Source organism: Bipolaris oryzae (genome assembly GCF_000523455.1).
Source record: "Bipolaris oryzae ATCC 44560 unplaced genomic scaffold scaffold_23, whole genome shotgun sequence".
Lineage (NCBI taxonomy): Eukaryota > Fungi > Ascomycota > Dothideomycetes > Pleosporales > Pleosporaceae > Bipolaris > Bipolaris oryzae.
Genome location: NW_006911299.1, coordinates 14,876 through 36,112, shown reverse-complemented (window position 1 = coordinate 36,112; position 21,237 = coordinate 14,876). Strand labels below are relative to the sequence as shown.

General features: G+C 50.2%; 10 protein-coding genes across 10 annotated transcripts; 3 read left to right on the top strand and 7 right to left on the bottom strand.

Moving 5' to 3' along the window:
• Positions 1 to 70: 70 nt before the first annotated feature.
• On the bottom strand, positions 71 to 607 carry COCMIDRAFT_23764 (uncharacterized protein; the record flags this gene model as incomplete). Its single annotated transcript, XM_007686822.1, has 1 exon — positions 71 to 607. One exon carries the CDS (start codon positions 605 to 607, stop codon positions 71 to 73), a length of 537 nt encoding a protein of 178 aa, XP_007685012.1.
• Positions 608 to 984: 377 nt separating this feature from the next.
• COCMIDRAFT_34082 (uncharacterized protein) lies at positions 985 to 1,534 on the bottom strand (the record flags this gene model as incomplete). Its single annotated transcript, XM_007686833.1, has 3 exons — positions 985 to 1,109; positions 1,157 to 1,256; positions 1,316 to 1,534. The coding sequence occupies 3 exons, from the start codon at positions 1,532 to 1,534 to the stop codon at positions 985 to 987; spliced, it is 444 nt and encodes a 147-aa protein (XP_007685023.1).
• A 174-nt stretch (positions 1,535 to 1,708) lies between these two features.
• Positions 1,709 to 2,529, top strand: COCMIDRAFT_87457 (uncharacterized protein; the record flags this gene model as incomplete). The annotated part of the gene is made up of 2 exons (XM_007686854.1): positions 1,709 to 1,871; positions 1,928 to 2,529. The coding sequence occupies 2 exons, from the start codon at positions 1,709 to 1,711 to the stop codon at positions 2,527 to 2,529; spliced, it is 765 nt and encodes a 254-aa protein (XP_007685044.1).
• A 658-nt stretch (positions 2,530 to 3,187) lies between these two features.
• Positions 3,188 to 3,799, bottom strand: COCMIDRAFT_34080 (uncharacterized protein; the record flags this gene model as incomplete). The annotated part of the gene is made up of 2 exons (XM_007686832.1): positions 3,188 to 3,465; positions 3,535 to 3,799. 2 exons carry the CDS (start codon positions 3,797 to 3,799, stop codon positions 3,188 to 3,190), a joined length of 543 nt encoding a protein of 180 aa, XP_007685022.1.
• Positions 3,800 to 11,981: 8,182 nt separating this feature from the next.
• COCMIDRAFT_87321 (uncharacterized protein) lies at positions 11,982 to 13,328 on the top strand (the record flags this gene model as incomplete). Its single annotated transcript, XM_007686853.1, has 3 exons — positions 11,982 to 12,641; positions 12,730 to 12,908; positions 12,965 to 13,328. 3 exons carry the CDS (start codon positions 11,982 to 11,984, stop codon positions 13,326 to 13,328), a joined length of 1,203 nt encoding a protein of 400 aa, XP_007685043.1.
• A 383-nt stretch (positions 13,329 to 13,711) lies between these two features.
• On the bottom strand, positions 13,712 to 14,322 carry COCMIDRAFT_23759 (uncharacterized protein; the record flags this gene model as incomplete). The annotated part of the gene is made up of 3 exons (XM_007686821.1): positions 13,712 to 14,040; positions 14,207 to 14,256; positions 14,309 to 14,322. The coding sequence occupies 3 exons, from the start codon at positions 14,320 to 14,322 to the stop codon at positions 13,712 to 13,714; spliced, it is 393 nt and encodes a 130-aa protein (XP_007685011.1).
• A 365-nt stretch (positions 14,323 to 14,687) lies between these two features.
• COCMIDRAFT_34076 (uncharacterized protein) lies at positions 14,688 to 17,166 on the bottom strand (the record flags this gene model as incomplete). The annotated part of the gene is made up of 2 exons (XM_007686831.1): positions 14,688 to 17,047; positions 17,100 to 17,166. The coding sequence occupies 2 exons, from the start codon at positions 17,164 to 17,166 to the stop codon at positions 14,688 to 14,690; spliced, it is 2,427 nt and encodes an 808-aa protein (XP_007685021.1).
• Positions 17,167 to 17,413: 247 nt separating this feature from the next.
• Positions 17,414 to 17,966, top strand: COCMIDRAFT_87357 (uncharacterized protein; the record flags this gene model as incomplete). Its single annotated transcript, XM_007686852.1, has 2 exons — positions 17,414 to 17,758; positions 17,826 to 17,966. 2 exons carry the CDS (start codon positions 17,414 to 17,416, stop codon positions 17,964 to 17,966), a joined length of 486 nt encoding a protein of 161 aa, XP_007685042.1.
• A 1,242-nt stretch (positions 17,967 to 19,208) lies between these two features.
• Positions 19,209 to 19,499, bottom strand: COCMIDRAFT_87502 (uncharacterized protein; the record flags this gene model as incomplete). The annotated part of the gene is made up of 1 exon (XM_007686851.1): positions 19,209 to 19,499. A coding segment is annotated over one exon (291 nt), but the record flags the coding sequence as incomplete, so codon positions are not given.
• A 207-nt stretch (positions 19,500 to 19,706) lies between these two features.
• On the bottom strand, positions 19,707 to 20,706 carry COCMIDRAFT_87352 (uncharacterized protein; the record flags this gene model as incomplete). The annotated part of the gene is made up of 2 exons (XM_007686850.1): positions 19,707 to 20,564; positions 20,638 to 20,706. The coding sequence occupies 2 exons, from the start codon at positions 20,704 to 20,706 to the stop codon at positions 19,707 to 19,709; spliced, it is 927 nt and encodes a 308-aa protein (XP_007685040.1).
• Positions 20,707 to 21,237: the final 531 nt, after the last annotated feature.

The following is a 21,237-nucleotide window of genomic DNA, read 5'->3' as shown; positions in this document are numbered from 1 at the left end:
GCTGAGCTGAGCTGGTTAATGATGACTCTCCAAATAAGCCTGTGCCCTCATCCTCTGCTGTAGAAGCCCCTCACATAACTGTGCAGTTTGTTGCAGGCTTGTCGGTGTACTTATACTTGTAATGACTTTTGTGCCTGCTTTTCTTGCGACTGCCATCCACATAATACCCATTGTCGTAATGTCTCGGTCTATTCGGAATGATTGCTGGTCCATATGGCCCTGTAAGCCTATGATCGTATGTGAAGCCTCGGTTCATGCTATTTAGGTGAGACGCACTGCCAGCCGTTGCAACGCAACTAATCGCAGCGCTTCCTGGTCCACTTAGAGCCAGTTGAACATTACCCCACTGGCCTGGAATTGCATGATTGCCCCCAACATGGTTTCGAAGTAACTGATTACAGCCCCAAGGGCCCTGGACCATTTCGATCGTTTCTTGGTCTGCAAAACCACCATTGCACGTTGGACATGTGTACGGTGGTGCAATCAGAGTCTGGTAAGTCTGGCGATAGGGACAATTGAGGAAGTCGGAGAGAAAGCCACAAGGCTGACTCATAGAAAGCCAGGAGTGACCGCATGTCGGCGAGTCATAGAGGGTACATCCACACATCCTATATATCTCCAAGTTCGATGTCTGAAAAAACCTTTTGGTGATACTGGGTTGAGTTTGTATGCGCAGATACTTCTTCGAGATCAGGCAAGATGCTGTACGGATATACAAACTCTAGCAGTCATTCATGTAGGCAATGAATTGGGCCTCGAGACAGTGATATCGTTGGCGCCCCCGGATAGCAGTGAAGGAGCGATGGCAGGAACGGACGCAGAAGTGTCGGATACTGTAATGATATTGCTGATATATAATGCATCTCTCTAGATGCGAGAAAACGGAGCAAGATTGCGTATTGTTTACGTCCCCGTTTTGAGGCGTGAAGTCTCTAGCGTTTGTCTCGGAATGGTTGATGCGTGGCTTAATTCAATATTTCGCAATCACTGGTCCGTTGGGGGCTTCTTGTCAAGCATTTCCACTACTCTCACGTCTTCGGCATCAGCGTCTTCCTGCGCCTGGTTCTTAATCTGCTGCATTAGCTCATACAGCTGGCCGATTTGTTGATCTAAGATTCAGTTAGGAGTGCCTCATGTAGAGAAGGCTAGTACATGCCGCTCATTTTATCAATCTTTGCTTTATCCATCTTTGCGTCTTTCCATGAATCTCCTTCAAGCATCTGGCAGTATGTTTGCCACTCCGACAAAAAGCCGATCTGTGATTGTTAGCTCGCTGGCATTGTGGTGCGCCTTTTGTGAAGATGGCTTCACTCACAATTTGTACGGGGTTCTCAACGTCCCTGTGAGCTCTGAACTCAGCCTTCACATACATGTCACCCAGCAGGCGTTCCTCTGGGCCTAGCCTCTTTCGATGTGACCTTAGCAGACGCCGGTAGAGCGGTATTGGCGGCAACAAAGCCGCAGGCGCCGGCTTGAAGGGTCTCGATGCACCTGCATCAGTCGCAGTCGCTAACAATCGTATGCCAGCTCTCATTTCGGCAAAGTTTGTAAAAACAATAATATCTAGGGCGTTGCGGTAAAGGAAACGGAATGTATTGAGGAAATGATGACCTCAGCCTCGGCTTTCTAGACTAGAGTGCTCCAGATCTCCTTCCATTCCAATTGGCCCCACACGCCACACCTCCGATCTGGAAACAAAATCACAACCATGCTACCCACGCCCTCGACATCGCACGTTTGTTTCGATCGCGTCTACGAACCGGCTGAAGACTCATATTTGCTGCTTGACACAATTTCATCTGCATCAGAAACCACATATCTAAAGGATCGATTTGGTGATGCGTCTTCAACCCCGCCGCTGGTGCTCGAAGGTATTGTCATACCAACAGTACCCAGCATTACCCTGTCGCTAAGTCTGTGCTCGAAGTGGGCGTAGGATCAGGAGTTGTACTGGCATTTGTTGCTGCGAATGCGCAAACTATTTTTGGTCGGCATGACGCACTGACGCTTGGTGTTGATATCAACAGCTTCGCCTGCAACGCTGCTGCGCACACTGTTCAAAATGCAATCCAAGAAAGAGAAAAGGAACGCTCGATTTTCATGGATATCGTAAATGGCGATTTGGCGAATGCAATTCGTCCAGGTACTGTCGATGTCTTCATCTTCAACCCGCCATACGTACCTGCTGAGCTGCCTGATCTGTCGAGTCACGAGAAGTACAATGTGATCCCAGAGGGGAAGAAAGCTACCTCATTTGAGCAAGATTCGTACCTTTTGGAGCTATCCTACGCCGGAGGTGAAGATGGCATGGTGGTAACGAACAGGATGCTTGAGCAGATTCCGGATATACTGAGCGCGGATAGAGGAGTTGCCTACCTACTGCTGTGTGCACAAAACAAGCCCGAAGTAGTTAAGCAGCGGATAAGAGAATGGGGGGCAGGATGGATGGCAGAGACTGTTGGATCGAGCGGCAAGAAAGCAGGCTGGGAGAAGTTGGTAATTGTGAGAATATGGCGCGAAGCGTGCTAAATATCAAACGTTGGTCGGATATCAAACGATTAGCAGATGAGTTTTCAGTGGCACCTTCACGTATTGGCGGAGAAGTCGACTTCCATGGCAGGATCTGCATTGTTGCCAACCTTCTGGAGCTTTTGCTCCACAGCGAGGCTCATGCCGTGCAATAATCGCTCTGCACTGGGCTGCCAATTTGCAATGCGGGCCGAGTGTCGCATTAATTACTTACACACGTCGTTGCTGTAAGAGTGGTTTCCTGGGCCTATATTCTGCGCCCACTTTCTTGGTTACCCGGCGGTTCGGTGGTATAATCCAACTTGGCTAGGGCTGGAAGAGACTGCGGGCTAAAGAATGTTGATAGTACAGAATGTGGTGCCACGCTGCGGGTCAGGAGTTCTGTAATGACGAACAGGAGAGAACGTATGAGCGGTAATATCTAGTACTCATGCATGCTCTTCTTATCGAGGCTGATGCCGTTTTTTCAACAAGGTTGTGTCTTGAAATGTCCATAGTGCTATCGATGAATAGTTCTTTGGAAACGGTTGGATATGTCAAATCCTCCAAATAATTCACACAAGCCATTTTCTCGTATCATATCTCATATTGTACACATTCTTATACATATGCTGTGCCCAGCGTCCGCCCCTTTTTATATCCTACATTCCTGTATATGCTACCAGAACTTAATATTCTTCTGGTACCAATACCCCCAACTTCTTCTCCTTTCTTCTTCTGCCCTTTGCTCCCTCTCCAACCGGTCTTGTTCCTCTCGTGCCCTCCGCCTGGCTTCCTTCTTAGCCTCAATACTCGCGCGCTTCTTCTCCATAAGTTCTTGTGCTTGTTTTATTCCGGCCTTTTCTTTGGAGCGATAGTATTGGCATACTTGGTAGGAAACGACAGAAACACCACACCAAGTTGCTACGGCCCAGTTCGAAGCTGTGATGACGGGTTCTGTTCCAACGTTAGCATTGTGCCACACCTAGCCTTCACCGAGTGCCAGCCTGAGTAGTCTCGACATACTGCCTATTATAGCTGCTAAGCTTCCTCCTGCAAAGCCGGCTGTCAACCCTTGCAATTGACTGTCTCGTACACACGGTCGCTTGTGAAAGTTCAAGTAATATTCTGGCCCTAGACTTCGTACTGCGTCGATGTATGTAGGACCGGCATCCGATGTCTTTTCACCTCCTGCTGTATGCGCTGTACCGCCGGGCATAACATTTGCAGGCGCGCGGGGCTTTGGTGGAAGCGCATTTAGGTCAACCGTCGACCTCGAATCTTCAGACATGGTGGGGCGAGAAATAAGCTGTTGATACGATGCGGGCGAGTGGAATTGGGCGTTTATAGGTGGATATTTCGAATGGAGGTATGGCGCAGATTTTGCAGTTGCTATAGGCGCGTTCGGTGCGGGAGGAAGATGTTGGTTGCTCACTTTCTGGTAGAGCGGAATAGGGCCGAAAATATCCAGCATCCATGATTCCACGATATGTGCACGGCCACACTTTGTGGCTGAAAATCAATTTGCCGGGAAGGGAATAGCGCGCAACACGCTCCAACGCGTCGCGCTTGACATTTGCAGATCCACATCCGCCCTTCAACTCTCCTAGTCCCTGCGCACCACACGCTCCCTACCAATTGCCGATTCAACGTCTCTTCTGTCTTTGCGCCATACCTATGATACCCTGTTTTGCATAGTTCTCATAATTAGCATTTAATACTCTTCTACTTTGCACCCCCACCGCACAATATGGCGCCCCGACGCGCAGGCCAGCCCTTTCGCCGGGTAGGCAAGAATGGAAACGCATCCTATGGCCCACGCAAGCCCAAGACGGTTGACGCATCGACATTACGAAGCGGAGAGGCCACTTCACAGAACGAAAAGCTGGAATCTACACGCCTGGCGAACCGCATCGATGAGACTATGGGCTTCGCACGTTTCGATTCGGGGAAGAAGAGAGTGGGATGGCTTGTAAACATGCACTCGACAACAGTCGAAGATGAAGATGTCCCAGGTGGCAGAGCTGGTGTTGACTTCTACTTCATTGGCGAAGAAGGAGACACATTCAAAGCGACCCTCGAATACGACCCATACTTCCTGCTAGCGGTCAAGAAGGGGAGGGAACAGGACGTGGAGGAATATTGTAAAAGGGCATACGAGGGCCTGATCAAGGCTGTGAAGATCGTAGAGAAAGAAGACTTGAGCATGCCAAACCACCTTACTGGTTACCGAAGAAAATTTCTAATGCTTACCTTCGCGAATGTCAACGATCTTCTTGCTGTGCGGAAAGGCGTTGCTCCGATAGTAGAGAAGAACAAAAAGAACGTCAACGCCATGGATACCTATGCCGAGGTGGCCAAGTAAGTGTGGCTCGCTCTTCGTGTGACGCATTGCTAACACTACTCAGTGGCAATGCCAACTTTGATTTTTTCGATAATGAAGATTACGAATACGAGAAACGACTTACGACTACCGTTGATGCAAGCGATTTCATTATAGATATTCGGGAATACGATGTTCCCTACCACGTACGAGTAGCCATCGACAAGGACGTTCGAATTGGAAACTGGTACACAGTCGAGGCCAAGCATGGTGTAGTGAGCATAAAGTGTATAGAGGATCGCCTGACACCTGCGGACCCTGTGGTGATGGCCTACGATATCGAAACGACGAAGCTCCCATTGAAATTTCCCGACGCAGCCATTGACCAGATCATGATGGTATCGTACATGATCGACGGCCAGGGATTTCTGATTACGAACCGCGAGATTGTCTCAGAAGACATCCAGGATTTTGAATATACACCGAAACCGGAATACCATGGACCATTCATGATTTTCAATGAACCAGATGAAAAGGCCCTACTGGAACGATTCTTTGAACACATCAAAATAGCCAAACCTACAGTCATGGTCACATACAACGGAGACTTCTTCGATTGGCCTTTTGTGGAGGCAAGAGCCAGCGTCCAGGGTATCGATATGTACCAAGAAATCGGGTTCAGGAAGAACAGCGAGGACATTTATCAGTCGGACTACTGCGCACACATGGATGCTTTTGCTTGGGTCAGTCGAGACAGTTATCTTCCACAGGGTAGTCGTGGTTTGAAAGCCGTCACAATGGCCAAGTTGGGATACGATCCAGACGAGCTTGACCCCGAACTCATGACGCCTTACGCAGCCGAGCGACCTCAGACTCTTGCCGAATACTCCGTTTCCGATGCCGTCGCAACTTACTACCTGTACATGAAGTATGTTCACCCCTTCATTTTCGCGTTGTGCAAAATCTTGCCCCTTGGACCGGACGATGCGCTACGTAAGGGTACGGGTACTCTCTGTGAGATGCTGTTGATGGTCCAAGCGTACCAGAAGGGCATTGTATTACCAAACAAACATCAAGCGCCAAAAGAAGCTTTCTGGAATGGCCATCTGCTTGAGTCAGAGACTTACGTCGGAGGTCACGTCGAAGCTCTGGAAGCTGGCGTGTTTCGAAGCGACATCGCGTACAACTTTGCAGTCGATCCTACCGCTATCGATGAATTACTCGGTGATCTTGATGCTGCGCTCAAATTCAGTATTGAGGTGGAAGAGAAGAAAAAGATGGAGGATGTTATCAATTACGATGAGGTCAAGGCTGAGATTGTCGACAAGCTGATGCAGCTCAAGAACACACCAAATCGTAGCGAGCGACCTCTTATCTACCACTTGGATGTTGCGTCTATGTATCCGAACATCATGACAACTAACAGGTTACAACCCGATTCTATGATCAACGAATCCAATTGCGCGGCTTGCGACTTTAACCGTCCTGGAAAGACATGCGATCGTCGGATGCCATGGGCCTGGAGAGGTGAATATCTCCCAGCTAAACGCGATGAGTACAACATGGTTCGCAACGCACTGGAGAACGAACAATTCCCTGGAAGGTTTCCCAACTCGCCAAAGCGGTCGTTTCAAGAGCTCACAGAAGACGAGCAGGCCGCTCTAGTCAGGAAACGCTTGACGGACTACTCTAAGAAGATCTACCACAAGGTTCACGACGCGACGACAATTGAGCGCGAGGCCATCATCTGTCAGCGCGAAAACCCATTCTATGTTGATACTGTTAGCGGTTTCCGTGATCGACGATATGACTTCAAGGGCAAACAAAAGGTTTGGAAAGGCAAGACAGAAGCGTTGAAGGCGGCGGGTGCCCCGGCAGCCGAGATTGAAGACGCAAAGAAGATGATTGTCTTGTTCGATTCCATGCAATTGGCTCACAAAGTTATTCTGAACTCCTTCTATGGATATGTCATGCGAAAGGGATCACGCTGGTACTCTCTGGAGATGGCTGGCGTTACTTGCTTGACTGGTGCTCGCATCATTCAGTTGGCACGTTCCCTTGTCGAGCGCATCGGTCGACCCCTAGAATTGGATACCGATGGTATTTGGGCCATCCTACCAGCGACTTTCCCAGAAAACTTCTCTTTCAAGCTCAGCAACGGCAAGAAGCTAACTATCTCTTATCCATGTACCATGTTGAACCACCTAGTACACGCTCAGTACACCAATCATCAGTACGAGACGTTGGTAGACCCTGTGAATTTCCGATATGAGAAGCACAGCGACAACTCCATCTTCTTCGAGGTTGATGGTCCTTACAAGGCTATGATCTTGCCCACCTCGAAAGAAGAGGACAAGAACTTGAAGAAGCGTTATGCTGTGTTTAACCATGATGGCAGTTTAGCAGAGTTGAAAGGTTTCGAAGTGAAGCGTCGTGGTGAGCTGAAGCTTATCAAGAACTTCCAAGCTCAGATTTTCAAGTTTTTCTTGGAAGGTACCACTCTTGAAGAAACCTACGGTGCTGTTGCCAAAGTAGCAAACAGGTGGCTCGATATTCTGGATACACGTGGAGCAACTTTGGCTGACGAGGAGTTGATTGATCTGATTGTCGAGAACAAAAGCATGACAAAGACACTGGAGGAGTACGGAGCGCAAAAGTCAACCGCCATCACAACCGCCAAGCGTCTGGCCGAGTTCCTCGGTGAGCAAATGGTAAAAGACAAGGGATTGAATTGCAAGTACATCATCTCTAAGACACCGAGAAATGCGCCCGTTACTGAACGCGCTGTTCCTTTGTCTATCTTCTCCGCCGAGGAATCGGTAAAGCGATACTTTCTGAGGAAGTGGCTGCGAGACGATCCAGGAGAGATGGATATTCGATCAGTTCTCGACTGGGATTACTACCGCGAGCGTCTGGCTTCTGTCATTCAGAAACTCATCACCATCCCTGCAGCATACCAAAAAGTTCGGAATCCCGTTCCTAGGGTCCCACATCCTGATTGGCTTGACCGTAGGATTCGTCAGAAGGAGGACAAGATGCAGCAGACAAAGATGACGGACATGTTCAGCAAGAAAGTCCTAACTAACGGCGACGCCAATGTCGCGAATAACAAGGTCACTGGCGACTTAGAAGATTTTGGCTCCGCCAAGTTGACGCAGAATCAATCACAGATGAAAAAGGGAATTGTTACTAAGATGGTCGCAAAGCGCAAAGAACCTGAGCCTGCAGTACCGATTGTCGATCCTTATGCTGCTTTACCTAAAGTCATGCCGAGTATCGATGAAGACTATTCCGATTGGTTGGTGTACCAGAAACAGAAATGGAAGATTCAACGTGAGGCACGGAAACGCCGACGCCAATTGTTTGGAGAGAAAGCTGTTGACGCATCCGACGCGATTGGTAGTTTCTTCAGAAACCAGGCACAATCCCTCTACATCAGCAAATGGCAACTTGTACAACTTCGGCCAACAGAAACACCAGGAGAGGTTAGAGCCTTTGTTCTCATCGATAAGAAGATCCACGCTCTCAAAATCATCGTACCGCGACAACTATATCTCAATCTGAGGAGTGAAGAGCTTCCAGATGTATCGATCAGTGGATGTTCAGTAGAAAAGGTGGTTAACCATACTTTGCCGAATGGGCATCCTTCGATTCATCTGTTCAAACTTCAGATGTCAGAGGAGACCTATGTCCATGAAGCTGATAGCATCTCGGCTCTGTTCAATCACTCTAGTATCGAGGGTGTCTATGAGAAGCAAGTTCCGTTGAACATTCGGGCCATTCTTGAACTGGGAAGCGTTTGCACATTCGACGAGTCCCAGAAAGGTGTTCTTGGAAAAGGTCTTGAGCATGGATTCGACCTCTCCGCACTGCGCAAAGTGCCGACCAAGGAGCCATATCTTGCCGAAGCGCCCTTCAACTACGTGTATCTGTACCATGTCAGCAGCGGAGACCGTAACATCTATGCCGTTTTCTCAACGTCGAAGAGCGACGCCCACATAATCATCCAGAATAAGTCCAAAGACTCGCAAGGTATGCCGAATGTCGACCGTATCTACCGCGATGCCTTACAACGACGAATGGGAGACAATGACGGTGAACCATGGCAAAACATGATCAAATACCAGGAGGACCTTCATTTCAAGACGACAACAGTGACCACGAAACGCAAAGCTCTGCTCGAGATAGGCGATGTCATCAAGAGGATGAAAGCAGATGAGACTGGGCCGATCATTGCTGTCATCCAATCTCCGAACCAGGCCCTTCTCTCACACGATGTCCCTGCCCTGAAAGACTTGCCCATCTTGACACTCAACCCCAACGAATCTGACAAGCAATTACCACCACTTGGCTGGCAGTCCTTCATTGCCAAGCGATTGGTAGGACACTACCTTGATCTTGGGTCTTGGGTTGCTCATCTACTGGAGCTAGCTCGCTATGGAGACATTCCGCTCTGCAATCTCGAGAGTAACGACCCACGCTTCCTTATTGACATCGCATATGCCAGAAGGCTACAAAAAGACCGCGTGATCTTGTGGTGGTCTGGCCAAGCGAAGCCGGATCACGCTGGATACGAGAAAGATGATGTCCTCGGACCTCTCGAGACAGTAGAGATGCCATCAATCAACAACCCAGGTACCTACTCATCTGTGTGTATCGATATCAATCTACGCAACCTGGCTATCAACACCATCCTATCTTCGTCTCTTATTAACGAGCTTGAGGGTGCAGATTCCGTTTCGTTCAATCCTGCTGCACCATCATACGACTCGGCTAATGATGGGTCTAATGTCATATACTCAGACAATGCCTTTGCGAGTGCAGGTATTACAGTCCTTCGCGAAATGGTGAAGGCTTGGTGGGTTGAAGCTGTCCAGGCTGGCCACGGCTTTAGTATGGCCGATGTCATGGTACAACATCTTGTCCGTTGGGTCAGCAGTCCTGGGTCCTTCCTCTACGATCGCTCTCTACACTACTACGTCCAAATGATGTCAAAGAAGACACTGCAGCAACTCATGACCGACTTCAAGCGAGTGGGTTCACACATTGTCTTTGCTAGTCCAAATCGCCTTCTCCTTCAGACAACCAAAGCTGAAATCGGCAATGCATACGCCTACAGTCAGTACATCATCAAGACAATCAAAGCGAAGCCACTGTTCCAGTTTATGGAGCTTGAGATCAAAGAGTTCTGGGATTATCTCGTTTGGTATGACGAGTTCAATTACGGAGGCAAGGGCTGCGACAAAGTGACCGAAGACGAGGTCCAACCTGTGGAGAACATTATGTGTTGGCAGCTTGCGCAATTCTTGCCACAAAAGTTCCAGCCGACCTTCAACGACTGGGTGATTGAGTTCATTGAGCTCATGCACTCACGTAAACGCCCAGCCATCACTGAAGATGGCTCGACACCACGACCAACTCAGATTCCTCTTCGACCTCTGACTGTGGATCCCAATGAGCAGACACAGATACTACCGAAGACATTCACAAAGCCCCTATCCAAGCAGATGAATGCCTTTGCGAAAAAGCAGCACGCAGAAGTACTGGATCCTCTATTCGCATCTGAATACGTCTTCCCAGAACTTCCAGGCTCGCACCTCAAGCTCACAAACCCGGTCCTCCAACTCGTCAAAAGCATCATGCAGGTCCTTAGTCTGGACCGTGCTATATCGCTCGAAGCACGCGCGCTGCGAAAAGAATTGCTGAATCTCTTCGACATACGCGAATTTAGCGCAGAAGCAACATTCACTAACCCAAGCGCCGCACTCGTCGTTCGAGGCGTCATTTGCGACGACTGCACATCCTCACGCGATCTAGATCTCTGCCGCGAGTCCTCACTTCTCCCCGTCATTCTCCCCGACAGCGACGCCGCCCCTGTCATGCCCAAATGGAAATGCGACAACTGCGACTCTCCATACGACAAGCGCTGCATCGAGGAGCAACTTGTCGGCGAGGTACAAAAAATGGTTCTCGAATGGTGCACGCAGGATCTCAAGTGCGGAAAGTGCAAGAGGCTACGCAGCAACGAGTTCATGGAACACTGTGCTTGTGCGGGAGAATGGGTGCCTACTAAGAACAAGGCTGAAATTAAGAAGAAAATGGGAGTGTATGGCAATGTCGCTCGGTTCTACACTCTGGGCATGTTGGAGGCGGTTGTGGAGGAGTGCTTATCGAGTTTCTAGGCGTTGTCAGCTTGGTTACGTCGGCATGCATCAAATGCGAATTGGTCTTTAGCTTCTGCACGAGCATGGGCAGAATCAAACGGCAACTGTATGTGTTTTGCGACGGTTTTCGTGTATGCTCGGATTTTTTTTCCCGTTATCTCCCGATCATGTTTTGGTGTTATCGGCGTTCATTGGGGTAAGGGCAACGGTTTTTGATGGCGACTAGAGCGACTGAGTGGGGGGAGGGGAGTGGGGTTGTTTGTCTCCGCAGTTCCTTCGCTGCATGTACTTTGTTTATCTTGACGTCTATCTATCTATCAAGCTTTCTGTATACAATGAATGATTGTCCTCGATTCCCCTCTTACAATTGAGGTGCTACGACCTCAATGATCTAGTAAGAAATACGACAGCCATGCTCATGCACCACCGTTATGATGTGCAGTTTTCTTGTTGCAGAGTGAGGTCATAGCAAGCACGGCAAGGGTTGTTGGTGGAAGCGGGGGTGGGCTTTTGCGTATCTTGCGTCAACTGTGCCTCTGGATGCGTGCGAGCACGCCATTTTGCCTAATTTGTTGCCAACGGGATATGCGCGGTTGCATTGCACCACACGCAAACAGTCGCGAATGGGAGTGTCCCGATTGAGGAATCCGAAAGGTTGGAGTAAGCAAGTGAGGGGTGAAGTTATGTCAGTAAAATGCTTTGGAGGGGTCAGGGTGGTATGATGATTGTGTGCAGGGTATAAATACGGTACATAAAACGTCTACTCTGCGCCTGGCTTTTTTTCCTCTTGTGTTTCAATTATTGGGATTTTGTGTACAAAGAGAGCAGCAGCAACACCTGTTTCTTCCAATTGAAGAATAGAAGAGTGTCAATTGGAATTGAACAGCTTCGAGTTTATCAATCCACACTCTTTCAACCTTCCAACTCAAACAAACAAAAAAACACGCCCAAAACCAAGAGCTACTACTACACACACATACACAACCATGGCGCCAGCTCTAACATCCCAGGCGCCCGACGCCCCTCACACCCTCTCCTCGACGCCCAAACAACTCTCCAAAACCCTCTTCCCAGACGGCCTCCTCACCTCCGGCCAACACGAACCCATCTACTCCCTGCTAAAACCCTACTCCTCCTTCCCAAAAACCATCACCGGCCCCACTGCCTGGCAAGCCTCCGACTACTCCTCCAACCCCGAACGCTGGACGCACATCTTCTCCGCAGCCGAAGTCGCGGAAATCAGTGCGGCGGCAGATGCGTTTCTGACGAGCGGCACACCGCTAACGGGCATTACGTCTGAGAAGTTCCCTTTGCCAGAATTCTCGAGGTTCTTGGCGCCGCTGAGGAAGGAGCTTATTGATGGAAAAGGGTTCATTCTTTTCAAAGGGTTGCCGGTGCAGGAGTGGGGGAATAAGAAGTCGGCGGTTGCGTATATGGGGTTGGGAACGTATCTGGGGTACTTTGTGAGTCAGAATAGTCGGGGCCATGTGTTGGGGCATGTCAAGGATCTGGGTGAGGATGCGACGGCGATTGATAAGGTGAGGATTTATCGGACGAATGCGAGGCAATTTTTCCATGCCGATGATGCGGATTTGGTGGGGTTGCTGTGTGTGGCTAAGGCGTTAGAGGGGGGTGAGAGTGATCTTGTAAGTTTTTTCTTTTTCTTTCGTTTCCTCCTTTCTTCATTTGAGGAGGGTTTGGGGGTTTTCGAAGACTAACGGTGTTTTTGAATAGGTCAGTAGCCATACGGTCTGGAACCATCTCCAGGAGAACCATCCCGATGTTGCGGAACTGCTTACACAGCCAATCTGGTATTTTGACCGCAAGGGCGAGACGAGCAAAGGGCAGAAGGAGTGGATCCAAACTGCAGTCTTTTACCTCGAGACGGGCGATAACCCAAGAGTGTACAGCAAGTAAGTCCTGCTCATCTCTCCACGTTGGATCGTACAGAAACTGACGCAGAGAATAGATGGGACCCATACTTTGTTCGCTCCCTAAGCCGCTTCTCAGAAAAGGGTCTTGTTCCTCCTCTTTCTCCAGCCCAGGAACGTGCCATTACCATCCTAGAAGAAACGTGCCAGAAGTTTGCTCTGCACATGATCCTTGATGTGGGCGACATCCAGTTCCTATCCAACAACCACATTTTCCATGCTAGAACAGCGTACAAGGATTACGCACCACCAGCACCGCGGAGGCATCTGATGAGGTTGTGGTTGAGCACTCCAGAAGATGAGGGCGGCTGGAAACTGCCATACCATGATAGCAAGGAGAAGAAGAGGGGAGGTATCCAGGTTGACGATACGCCACCAGTGGCTCCTGAAGATGCAGAGTAAGATGTAAATAAGTTCGATGATGCAAATATCCTCTAGATCCGTAGCTAGCCTGTAATTTGTGAGCATAAAAAAAATTCAAGAGTCCCTATATCCCGGTTGCAAGTGCCAGATTCTGCATTTCAAAGTGGTATCATTCTTCTTTCGAGGCGCGTCTTCTGCACCAATCCTGAACTGCCAAACGCCGTGCATGCTATACCATCTGTCCAATCATCGCCGATCCGATAGCTATCTTTTCGCGCTCCATTCTGGCATCCTGTGTGGGGCACTCGCCCATATGCTGGGTACCCCAGATTCCGCTTGCGCTGATTTTGATCGTGTTGCAATCTCTGTCCCAACACTCTTGCGTCATTGCGTCTCTTGCATCTTGATATCATCCCTCAGCCCTAGAAGCCTCGTCCACGTCCCCTGCCACCGCCGCCCCTTCCACGACCGCCTCCACGTCCTCGGCCACCTCCGCGGCCACCGCCCCTTCCGCCGCGGTCACCACCAGCAACCTCTTTCCTTGCTTTGTTCTTGGGCTTTGGCGCATCGTCAATGAGAAGTGTATCGAGTGGTAATGAGTCGGGAAGTATGATGTAGCGAATCGTTGAGCCACGGACAGTCATTGTATCGAGGGCTACGGTATCGCGAGACTTGGGCGTGTACTTGACCGCTCGGAGGGCGACGTTCATAAGCGGTGAGACAGAGGTAATGGTTCCATTTACAATCGTGCCTGTGCATGTGTTAAGATCGTATCCTTGTGGTAGGGGTATGAAGTGTTTGGGTAGGAGATTGCCTGCCTGCGCAACTCGGTATACAACGCGCCCGAAAGCAAAACATCCGCTGTTCATAGGCCGAGTCGACGAAGATGAACTGTGAGATTGAGATCTTCTACTTACCATTCTTGAGCTCAACCGTGACCGTCTCATTCTGGCACTTCATAAGAAACCTGCGCGAAACCGTTAGCCGCAATTGTAGCATGCTGTCCGAGGCCATCGTACCTGACGAGCTTCATATTTGCTGATTTTGAATTTACGCGACAAAAGAGGTAGGATTGTGAGTCGGTCAATAGTGAAATTAAAGGTGACCCGTCGCGTTGCTGCTGGTTACCAAGGTAGACTCGCGGGGGAGCTCCGACTAGGAAATTGCGATGGAGCTTCCCAGGTTACACGCAACATAATTGATCCGGCCGCAGTCACGTGCAGCGACCGCCTCTCATCCATCACCTTCACTCTTTTAGGAGCCAATAATGCGTCGGTATGTTGGAGATTGAACTATTGATTTTTCGATACCTTTTGGCCTATCGCTACAACTTGCAATATTTATAATGCACGATTAGGGTATAATGTACATATATGACATACGTTGTGACCCTCTCTTCTATCCGCCAAACGAAAATGTGCCTGATTTCTTCAGAGACTTATGTCCCTTGTAGTTCGCCTTGGTATTTATACGGCTGTTTCCCGGTGATTCTAGCCATACTTGTTCCTGGACAGGAGTAAGATCCGCCATCATAGCTTGCTGCATCTCGTCTGCCGATGACTGAGCCGTGGATTCTGCAGGAACGTACTCGATTGGCTTGTGTGTGACATCGAATTCATACACTTCCTTCAAGTATTTGGCGATGGCGGCGTTCTCCTCCTCACTACCGTTGCCGTAATGGCGCTTCAGCTCTTTTGCGACGAGTGTATCGATAATGTGACCTTCGTCGAGAGATTGTCTGACTTCTTCATCGGCAGTATTTTGCTTTGGTAGATTGACTGTTGCTCTCCAGTGTATGCCCATAGCAGCAAGTCTGTCCTTCCTCGACCATGCCGTAGCGCGCAGTGGAATTGTCTGGACAAATCGCTTGACACGCTCTTCCAGATCGTCCCAATCAACGTTCCAAACAAACCAAGGCTGCAACATTTCGTCGATAGCACGTGGGAAGTCTCGGAAGTGCTCTGTAGAGTAGAATATGTGCTTGATTTTGCCCATCAGGAACTCCACATCCATACCTGTGATAGTAGGGTTCACGCCAAGTCGACGCAAAGACTCACACCAATCAATGTGGACAAGCTTCCGGAACTCGGTTTCAGAATAAATCTGTAGGCGATTGATGATCCGGGAGAGAACTACACGGAGTTCTTCTTGGGTCACTTCTCCAGAGATATCTATTGCCGAAGCATCGAAGAGCGAAGGGTGAGTCTGGGTAAGGAGACGCGCGCGACTCTTTTTGAAATGTAGAGCATCCAATTTCTTTTCACCAATTTCCACCATTGCATTTTCAAAAGGCTCCTTCAGTGCAACCGTATAACTCATCTTTCGAAGATACTCCCGAAGACGGTGCTCAATCTGCTCGATCTTCCGTATATCCTCTCTCGACATGTCCCCAGGTTGCCTTTGCAGATCGAACGGTGGTGCTAGATTTGCAGCTCGCAGAGGTTCCATAATGTCGCTAGGCAAGAAATCTCTACTGTTAGGACTGACACCCAGGTTGTACAAGAAGATCCGGTAATGTTGTGACAGGAAGCGCGAGTCTGTTTCGATCAACTTCGTGGCCCGGTCTACAATTTGCTGCCTCATAGATGGTGTCAACAGCCCGTAAAAGTCACTGAGCACTTGTTGACTCTCCTGTCCGGACTTGATTTTATTAGGGAGTTTCTTTTCCTTCCTACACTCTGCAACAAGTAGCTCCACACTTATGCCGAGACTTGACGCAGGATATGGTAGATTGCTTTCAATGATCCGATACGTGTCTTTTGTTGGGTTCTTGTAATAGGTGGGGTTTGCCTTTATCAGTTTCTTGACCTCATTCATGTATTCTCGTCGCTCCTTGTCGCCTGGAAACAAAGGATGTTTCCAGAATGACGAGACACCTTCGCTAGTGGACGCTTGTGCCCTCTCCGAAGAGTAGACAATTGGACCCTTGGGGTTCCGGTATCTTCTGTCAATGTAGAGGATAGCTGGCCCTTTTGAAGCTTTGTGTTCCATACTGTCGACTTTTGCAACGAGAATAACGTGGTCGCCAACGGGGAATTGATGAGTGACTTCGCATTCCATTGCAGCTATCACAGAGTCACTCAAGATCTGTGGTGCGCAGGAGCGTGTTGTGGCGGGGTGCTTTTTGTCTTTGGGCTGATAAAGCTTCAGCCTCTTAGCTCGCCGATTGTATGTCTCAGCACTATTCCCGTGGCAGAAGAGGTCCACTACATTGGCGCCTCCTCTTTCAGCTGCCAGAAAATGGACACGGAAAAGGCCATTTGCAGCTCGGATTGCATCTAGAGTCTGGGACGGCTCTTTTATATTGAAGGAAATAGTGGGTGGATCCAGGCTAACGGTACTGAGTGAAGAGACAGCGACGCCCATAGGTACATGCTTTCCAGTCTCGGGGTCAGTGTGTACGACCGTGATGACCGCAACAGAGCTGGGCACGTTGCGCATTAATTGACGAACAGAGTTTTTCAATTTTGCCTGCTTTAGCTCAGAATCGGAGACTTCGGGTAAGATGTCGTGCTCTTCGGTGCTTGGCTGGCTGTTTGCTATTTCCTCCCGTATACTGTCTGCTGGCTGAAGCACTGGTATTTCTGTTCCATTTGCCATCCCTCTGATATCATCACTAGGATTGATGGCAGACTCATCCTGCACTTGCGATTCAGGTTGGGCTTGCTGTCTGAGAAGACGAGTTGTGTGGTAGTGCTGCGGGAGGCCAATGCGGTTGCGGTAGTGTGTACTGTTCAAGGCACATAGTTGTGTGTTTCCTAGGCTCTGTGTCAACAATGGCTGGTTTCAAAGGACGTAGGCACATCTCACGAGTGTGTAACTCCCATCTATAGAAGGCCGCAAAGAAGCGGCACGCCGAGCGCTGCGCAAGCGCCATTGCTGCAATGAAGCCTATATCTTTCTTGCCGCATACGCAGGAAATTCGCAACACTTTCGTGCAATTGGGATTATCGAAATACGAGAATAGGGAAAAAGAGGGGTGCGATGTGAATGACGATGGTTCGCGCATTGAAGATTGAATCGACTGGGGTGTCGGAAATATTAGCGCCGCCCAAACCTCCGTGTCTTCTCCGCAACTTTCTATCTCGACCCGCCATTACCATCCTAGCACCCTACCAACCACCATGGCATCTCCAGTCCCCTCAATGAGCGCATTACGTGCGCTGCGCCAATCAATTCAGCCCCAGATACAACAAAAAAATCAAGTGCGGCACGCGACACTGCTCCGCCGACCGAAGCGACCTTATACCTTCACACAACTCATAACCCTCTCCGACGGAAGCGCCTTTACCGTACGAACAACGAACCCCCAGCCCGTGTACAAGAGCGCAAAAGACATTCGCAACTCGCCGCTATGGAACCCCAGTTCGCAGAAGCTATTAAATGTGGAAGAGGATGAGGCAGGAAAACTGGCAGCTTTCCGAGCCAAATTTGGGCGGGGGTGGGATGCCGAGACGGACGCCGACAAGGTAGGGGGTTTCTGTAAAAAGGGCGCAACAGGGTGGAATTAAGGGCAACTGTTAATTTATCGTATAGGGCAAACAGACGGAAGATCATCTTTTGGATCTCATCAGCCGCCAGGGCAAGAAGACAGCAGCGCCACCGACAGATGCTACCAAGGCCCCGCCTGCGAAAGCACCGGCGTCAGCTCCAGTAAAGCAAGCGGGAAAGAAGTGAGGGAATATGGTGTGATGGATGAATTGGCATTATGTACACGCCAAGGGAACTTTATACAGTAAGCCACAATAAGATGGTGAATTCTATGCAGAAGCTCAACGACAGTGCGTTTCCCTTGTGTCACAACCAAAAACAGAAAGAAACAAGCTATTGGCAAAAGGCCATGGATTTGCCAAATTCCCACATTTCCAAGTTTTTTTTTGGCATTACCACAATCAAAGAAACCCAACCAAAATGACACTAAGCCTTGGAAATTTCTCTTGAGCCAAATTCCCAAACCATGCCCTACCAACCAACCGACCAACCAACACGAACCCGCCCTAACCAGACTAGCCCACCGCGTATATTGGAAGGAAAAGAGAAAAAAAAGAAAAGGGACTACCGAATAAGAGACATCACACATCCGCCGCTTTCCACGCGCCCGCTCGCCCACACACAACCCAACCCTGCAGCTCCAAGAAAACGGGCCATACGTGGCGCAGTATTCAGTCCGCTCCTCGTACTCGGAATGGAGGAAAAGGGAGATTAAAGCAACCCCACCAACCAATCAGGAGCAAATTTGGAATTTCCAGATTGGCACTGAGGCGCGGTTGCATGTAGGTAATATGTGATGATGATGTGATGTGATATGATATGGAATTTTTGTGCTCCAAGCTAAGGGGGGGAGGGAGGGATGATGAGTCGGTGTTTTGATGCATGCGGAAGGGAAAGGAAGTGTAGCTAGGTAGGTAAGTAGGTAGACTAGCCCACCAACACACACATGCAACCTTCTCGATTCTGAGTAAGTGATGGGGTACATGGGAGTGTTGATGGTTGCACAGCATGGGAGAGCAGCAGGGATAAGGGCAAGGGCAAGGAAAGCTGCAGAGAGAACACAAAGCGAAAGTGTGCAGTGTTTTTGTGGGCGGCGGCCCCAAAACAGATCTGAGCACATTTTTTCTTCCCTCTCTCTCCAAACCGGAGACGGGTTTGCGGCGTTCGTCAGTTAATGCATGTTTTAGTCGGGCATGGGGGGCTTGGCGGCCGAATGGGGAAGTACAAAGTGCAAAAGTGCGAAAGTGCCATTTTCTTTCACATGCGAAGAAAGTTTAAAAAGCAGTGACATTAAATTGTCATCTTTTGTCTTAGCGTTACGTGAGATGGTTGATGGTTTTTTTGTGGCGCTTCAAAGTTTTCATGCATATTTTTCTTTCTTATATAAGTAAAGCCGTAAAATACTCAGCGCTTGTCAGACGAGTTATCTTAGCCGTCGGTTAATGCCAAGGTGAAACAAGTAGCGGAAGAATGGATAATTGGAGCTTTGCAGCGTTTGTTGCAGCAGTGTTTGAGGCTCAACTGTTCCTGGCAGTGAGGGTACGCGTATAAGCGGAAGGAATTCCGGTTTTGGTTGACACGTTCCGTGGTAACGTCTGCAGCTGCAGTTTGCTCGGACAAAGTCCTATCATGGAAAGGCGGGGGGGGGGGGTTTCTCTGCAGTCGTGTGTTTGTAAAATCAGTCCATGTTACCGGGATATGGTTGCGGTTGTAGTTATTGGAATTTTATAACGTTGTAGTGCATGAAAGGCAGGGGTGTGCCGCAACGGCATCGGCACTGGTGCCGAATGATACATAAGGACTAGAAGAACGGTACGCCATAGCTCCATGAACAGCGCTTGATTAATAGCAAACATGTAGTATAGCACCAAAATGTGCATGTGGGGTATAGCGGGGTGTATAGCAGGCACCAGAATGTGCCCAGGTTCACTGTCGCCTGACCTGATCCGGCGAGCACGTGTCGACGGGCGGGAGCAAGCGCTGGTAGGATTGCTCGCCTACGATGGTCGACTCTCTGTGCTCTAAGAAGGTGCGGATGCGCTCGTCGCGGTTGCCGCTGGCGCTCAGGGTTGCGTTCCTGCTGCGCCGGTACTCCATGCTTGCCTCTCGGTGGATCTGGTCGCGACGCTCAATGACAGAATTGTTGAAGGAGTTGAAGCGAGTGCCTTGGACGACACCTCCAATGCTTACAAATGCGAAGAGGAGGGCCATAAAGGTGAAGTTTGACATTTGGATGGTGCGGGCATCAGAGTCTTTGGCGCCGCTGTTCTCATGGTGCCAGCGCTCCCAATCCTCCCAGGTTGCATTGGTGCGGGGGTCGGTGGTCCAACGGCGTGCGTCATAGTCCCAGTCGCTGTGTCGTGGGGCAGTGGGTGTGTGGTGGTGGCCTGCCCAGCCGTGGCCCCAGGCATCATACGCCTTGCGTTTCTCAACATCCGAAAGGATATCGTGCGCAGTGACGAGCATGCGATAGCGCTCGAGGCGCACGTGGAGAGGCAGCTGGGCTATGGCAGGAGAAACATGGCTGCGATCCGGGTGGTAGAGCTTGACGAGGGCGTAGAAGCGATGTTTGGTATATGCATCGCCCTTGCGGCACTGGAGGATCTGGTAAGGCGTGGGTGTTTTATGGGGCCTCTGGGGTTCGGGCCACGTCAGCAGGTCGGCATCGAGGTGTTGGGCATATGTGCGTCGCTGTTGGTAGTAGACGGGGTGGTGGTGGTGGTGATGGTTGTGTTGGTGTTGTGGTGCGGCGATGTGAGGGTGGACAAGTGTATGACGGCATGACTTGGGCGGGCTGGTGGTGGTGGTTGTGGTGTTGCTGCCATTGCCCAGGCACAGCGGGGTGAGGCTAGCATACGACGATACAAAGAGCGGGCATTTCCTGGACAGCATGGTCGGGCGACAGCTGCCATGGGCGGGCGTACATTTCACAGCCCGTCAGTTGGTCGGTCAGTCAGTCTGTCATCAGTCACTCAGGCAATCGGTCGGTCGGTGGTCGTGTGGGGATGGTGGCGCTGATCCATTTCATGCGCCGCGCCGCCGCGTGCGCTAAGCCTGTTTGGGTCGGGATGCGGCGTCTGGCCGTCTGGCCGTCTCCGTCGTCCTTGTCGTCCCCCTTTGCTGGTGTAGTAGTGTGTACGTACACCTATCGTGATCCGACTCGCAGCAGGTCAGAGGGAGAAAAAGGGCGGCCGCGGGCGCCGTCGTCGCAGAGCAGCCAGCCACCATGCACGCGCGGTCAGTTCCGCTCCCCTCCAGTTGCTCCGAGCGGGCGCGGCGTGGAGCCTCGTAGAGCGCGAGTCAGGCCCCGTTTGACGTGAACTCCTTCGTCCTCGCTTGCGCATGCCATTCAGACGCCTCCCCCTGCACCGACACCGACAGCTGGGTCGCCGTGCATGAACGGCACCCTGCAACACATCCACCCGCCGACCCTTCTTGTCCTCGTCAACCTCCGCCT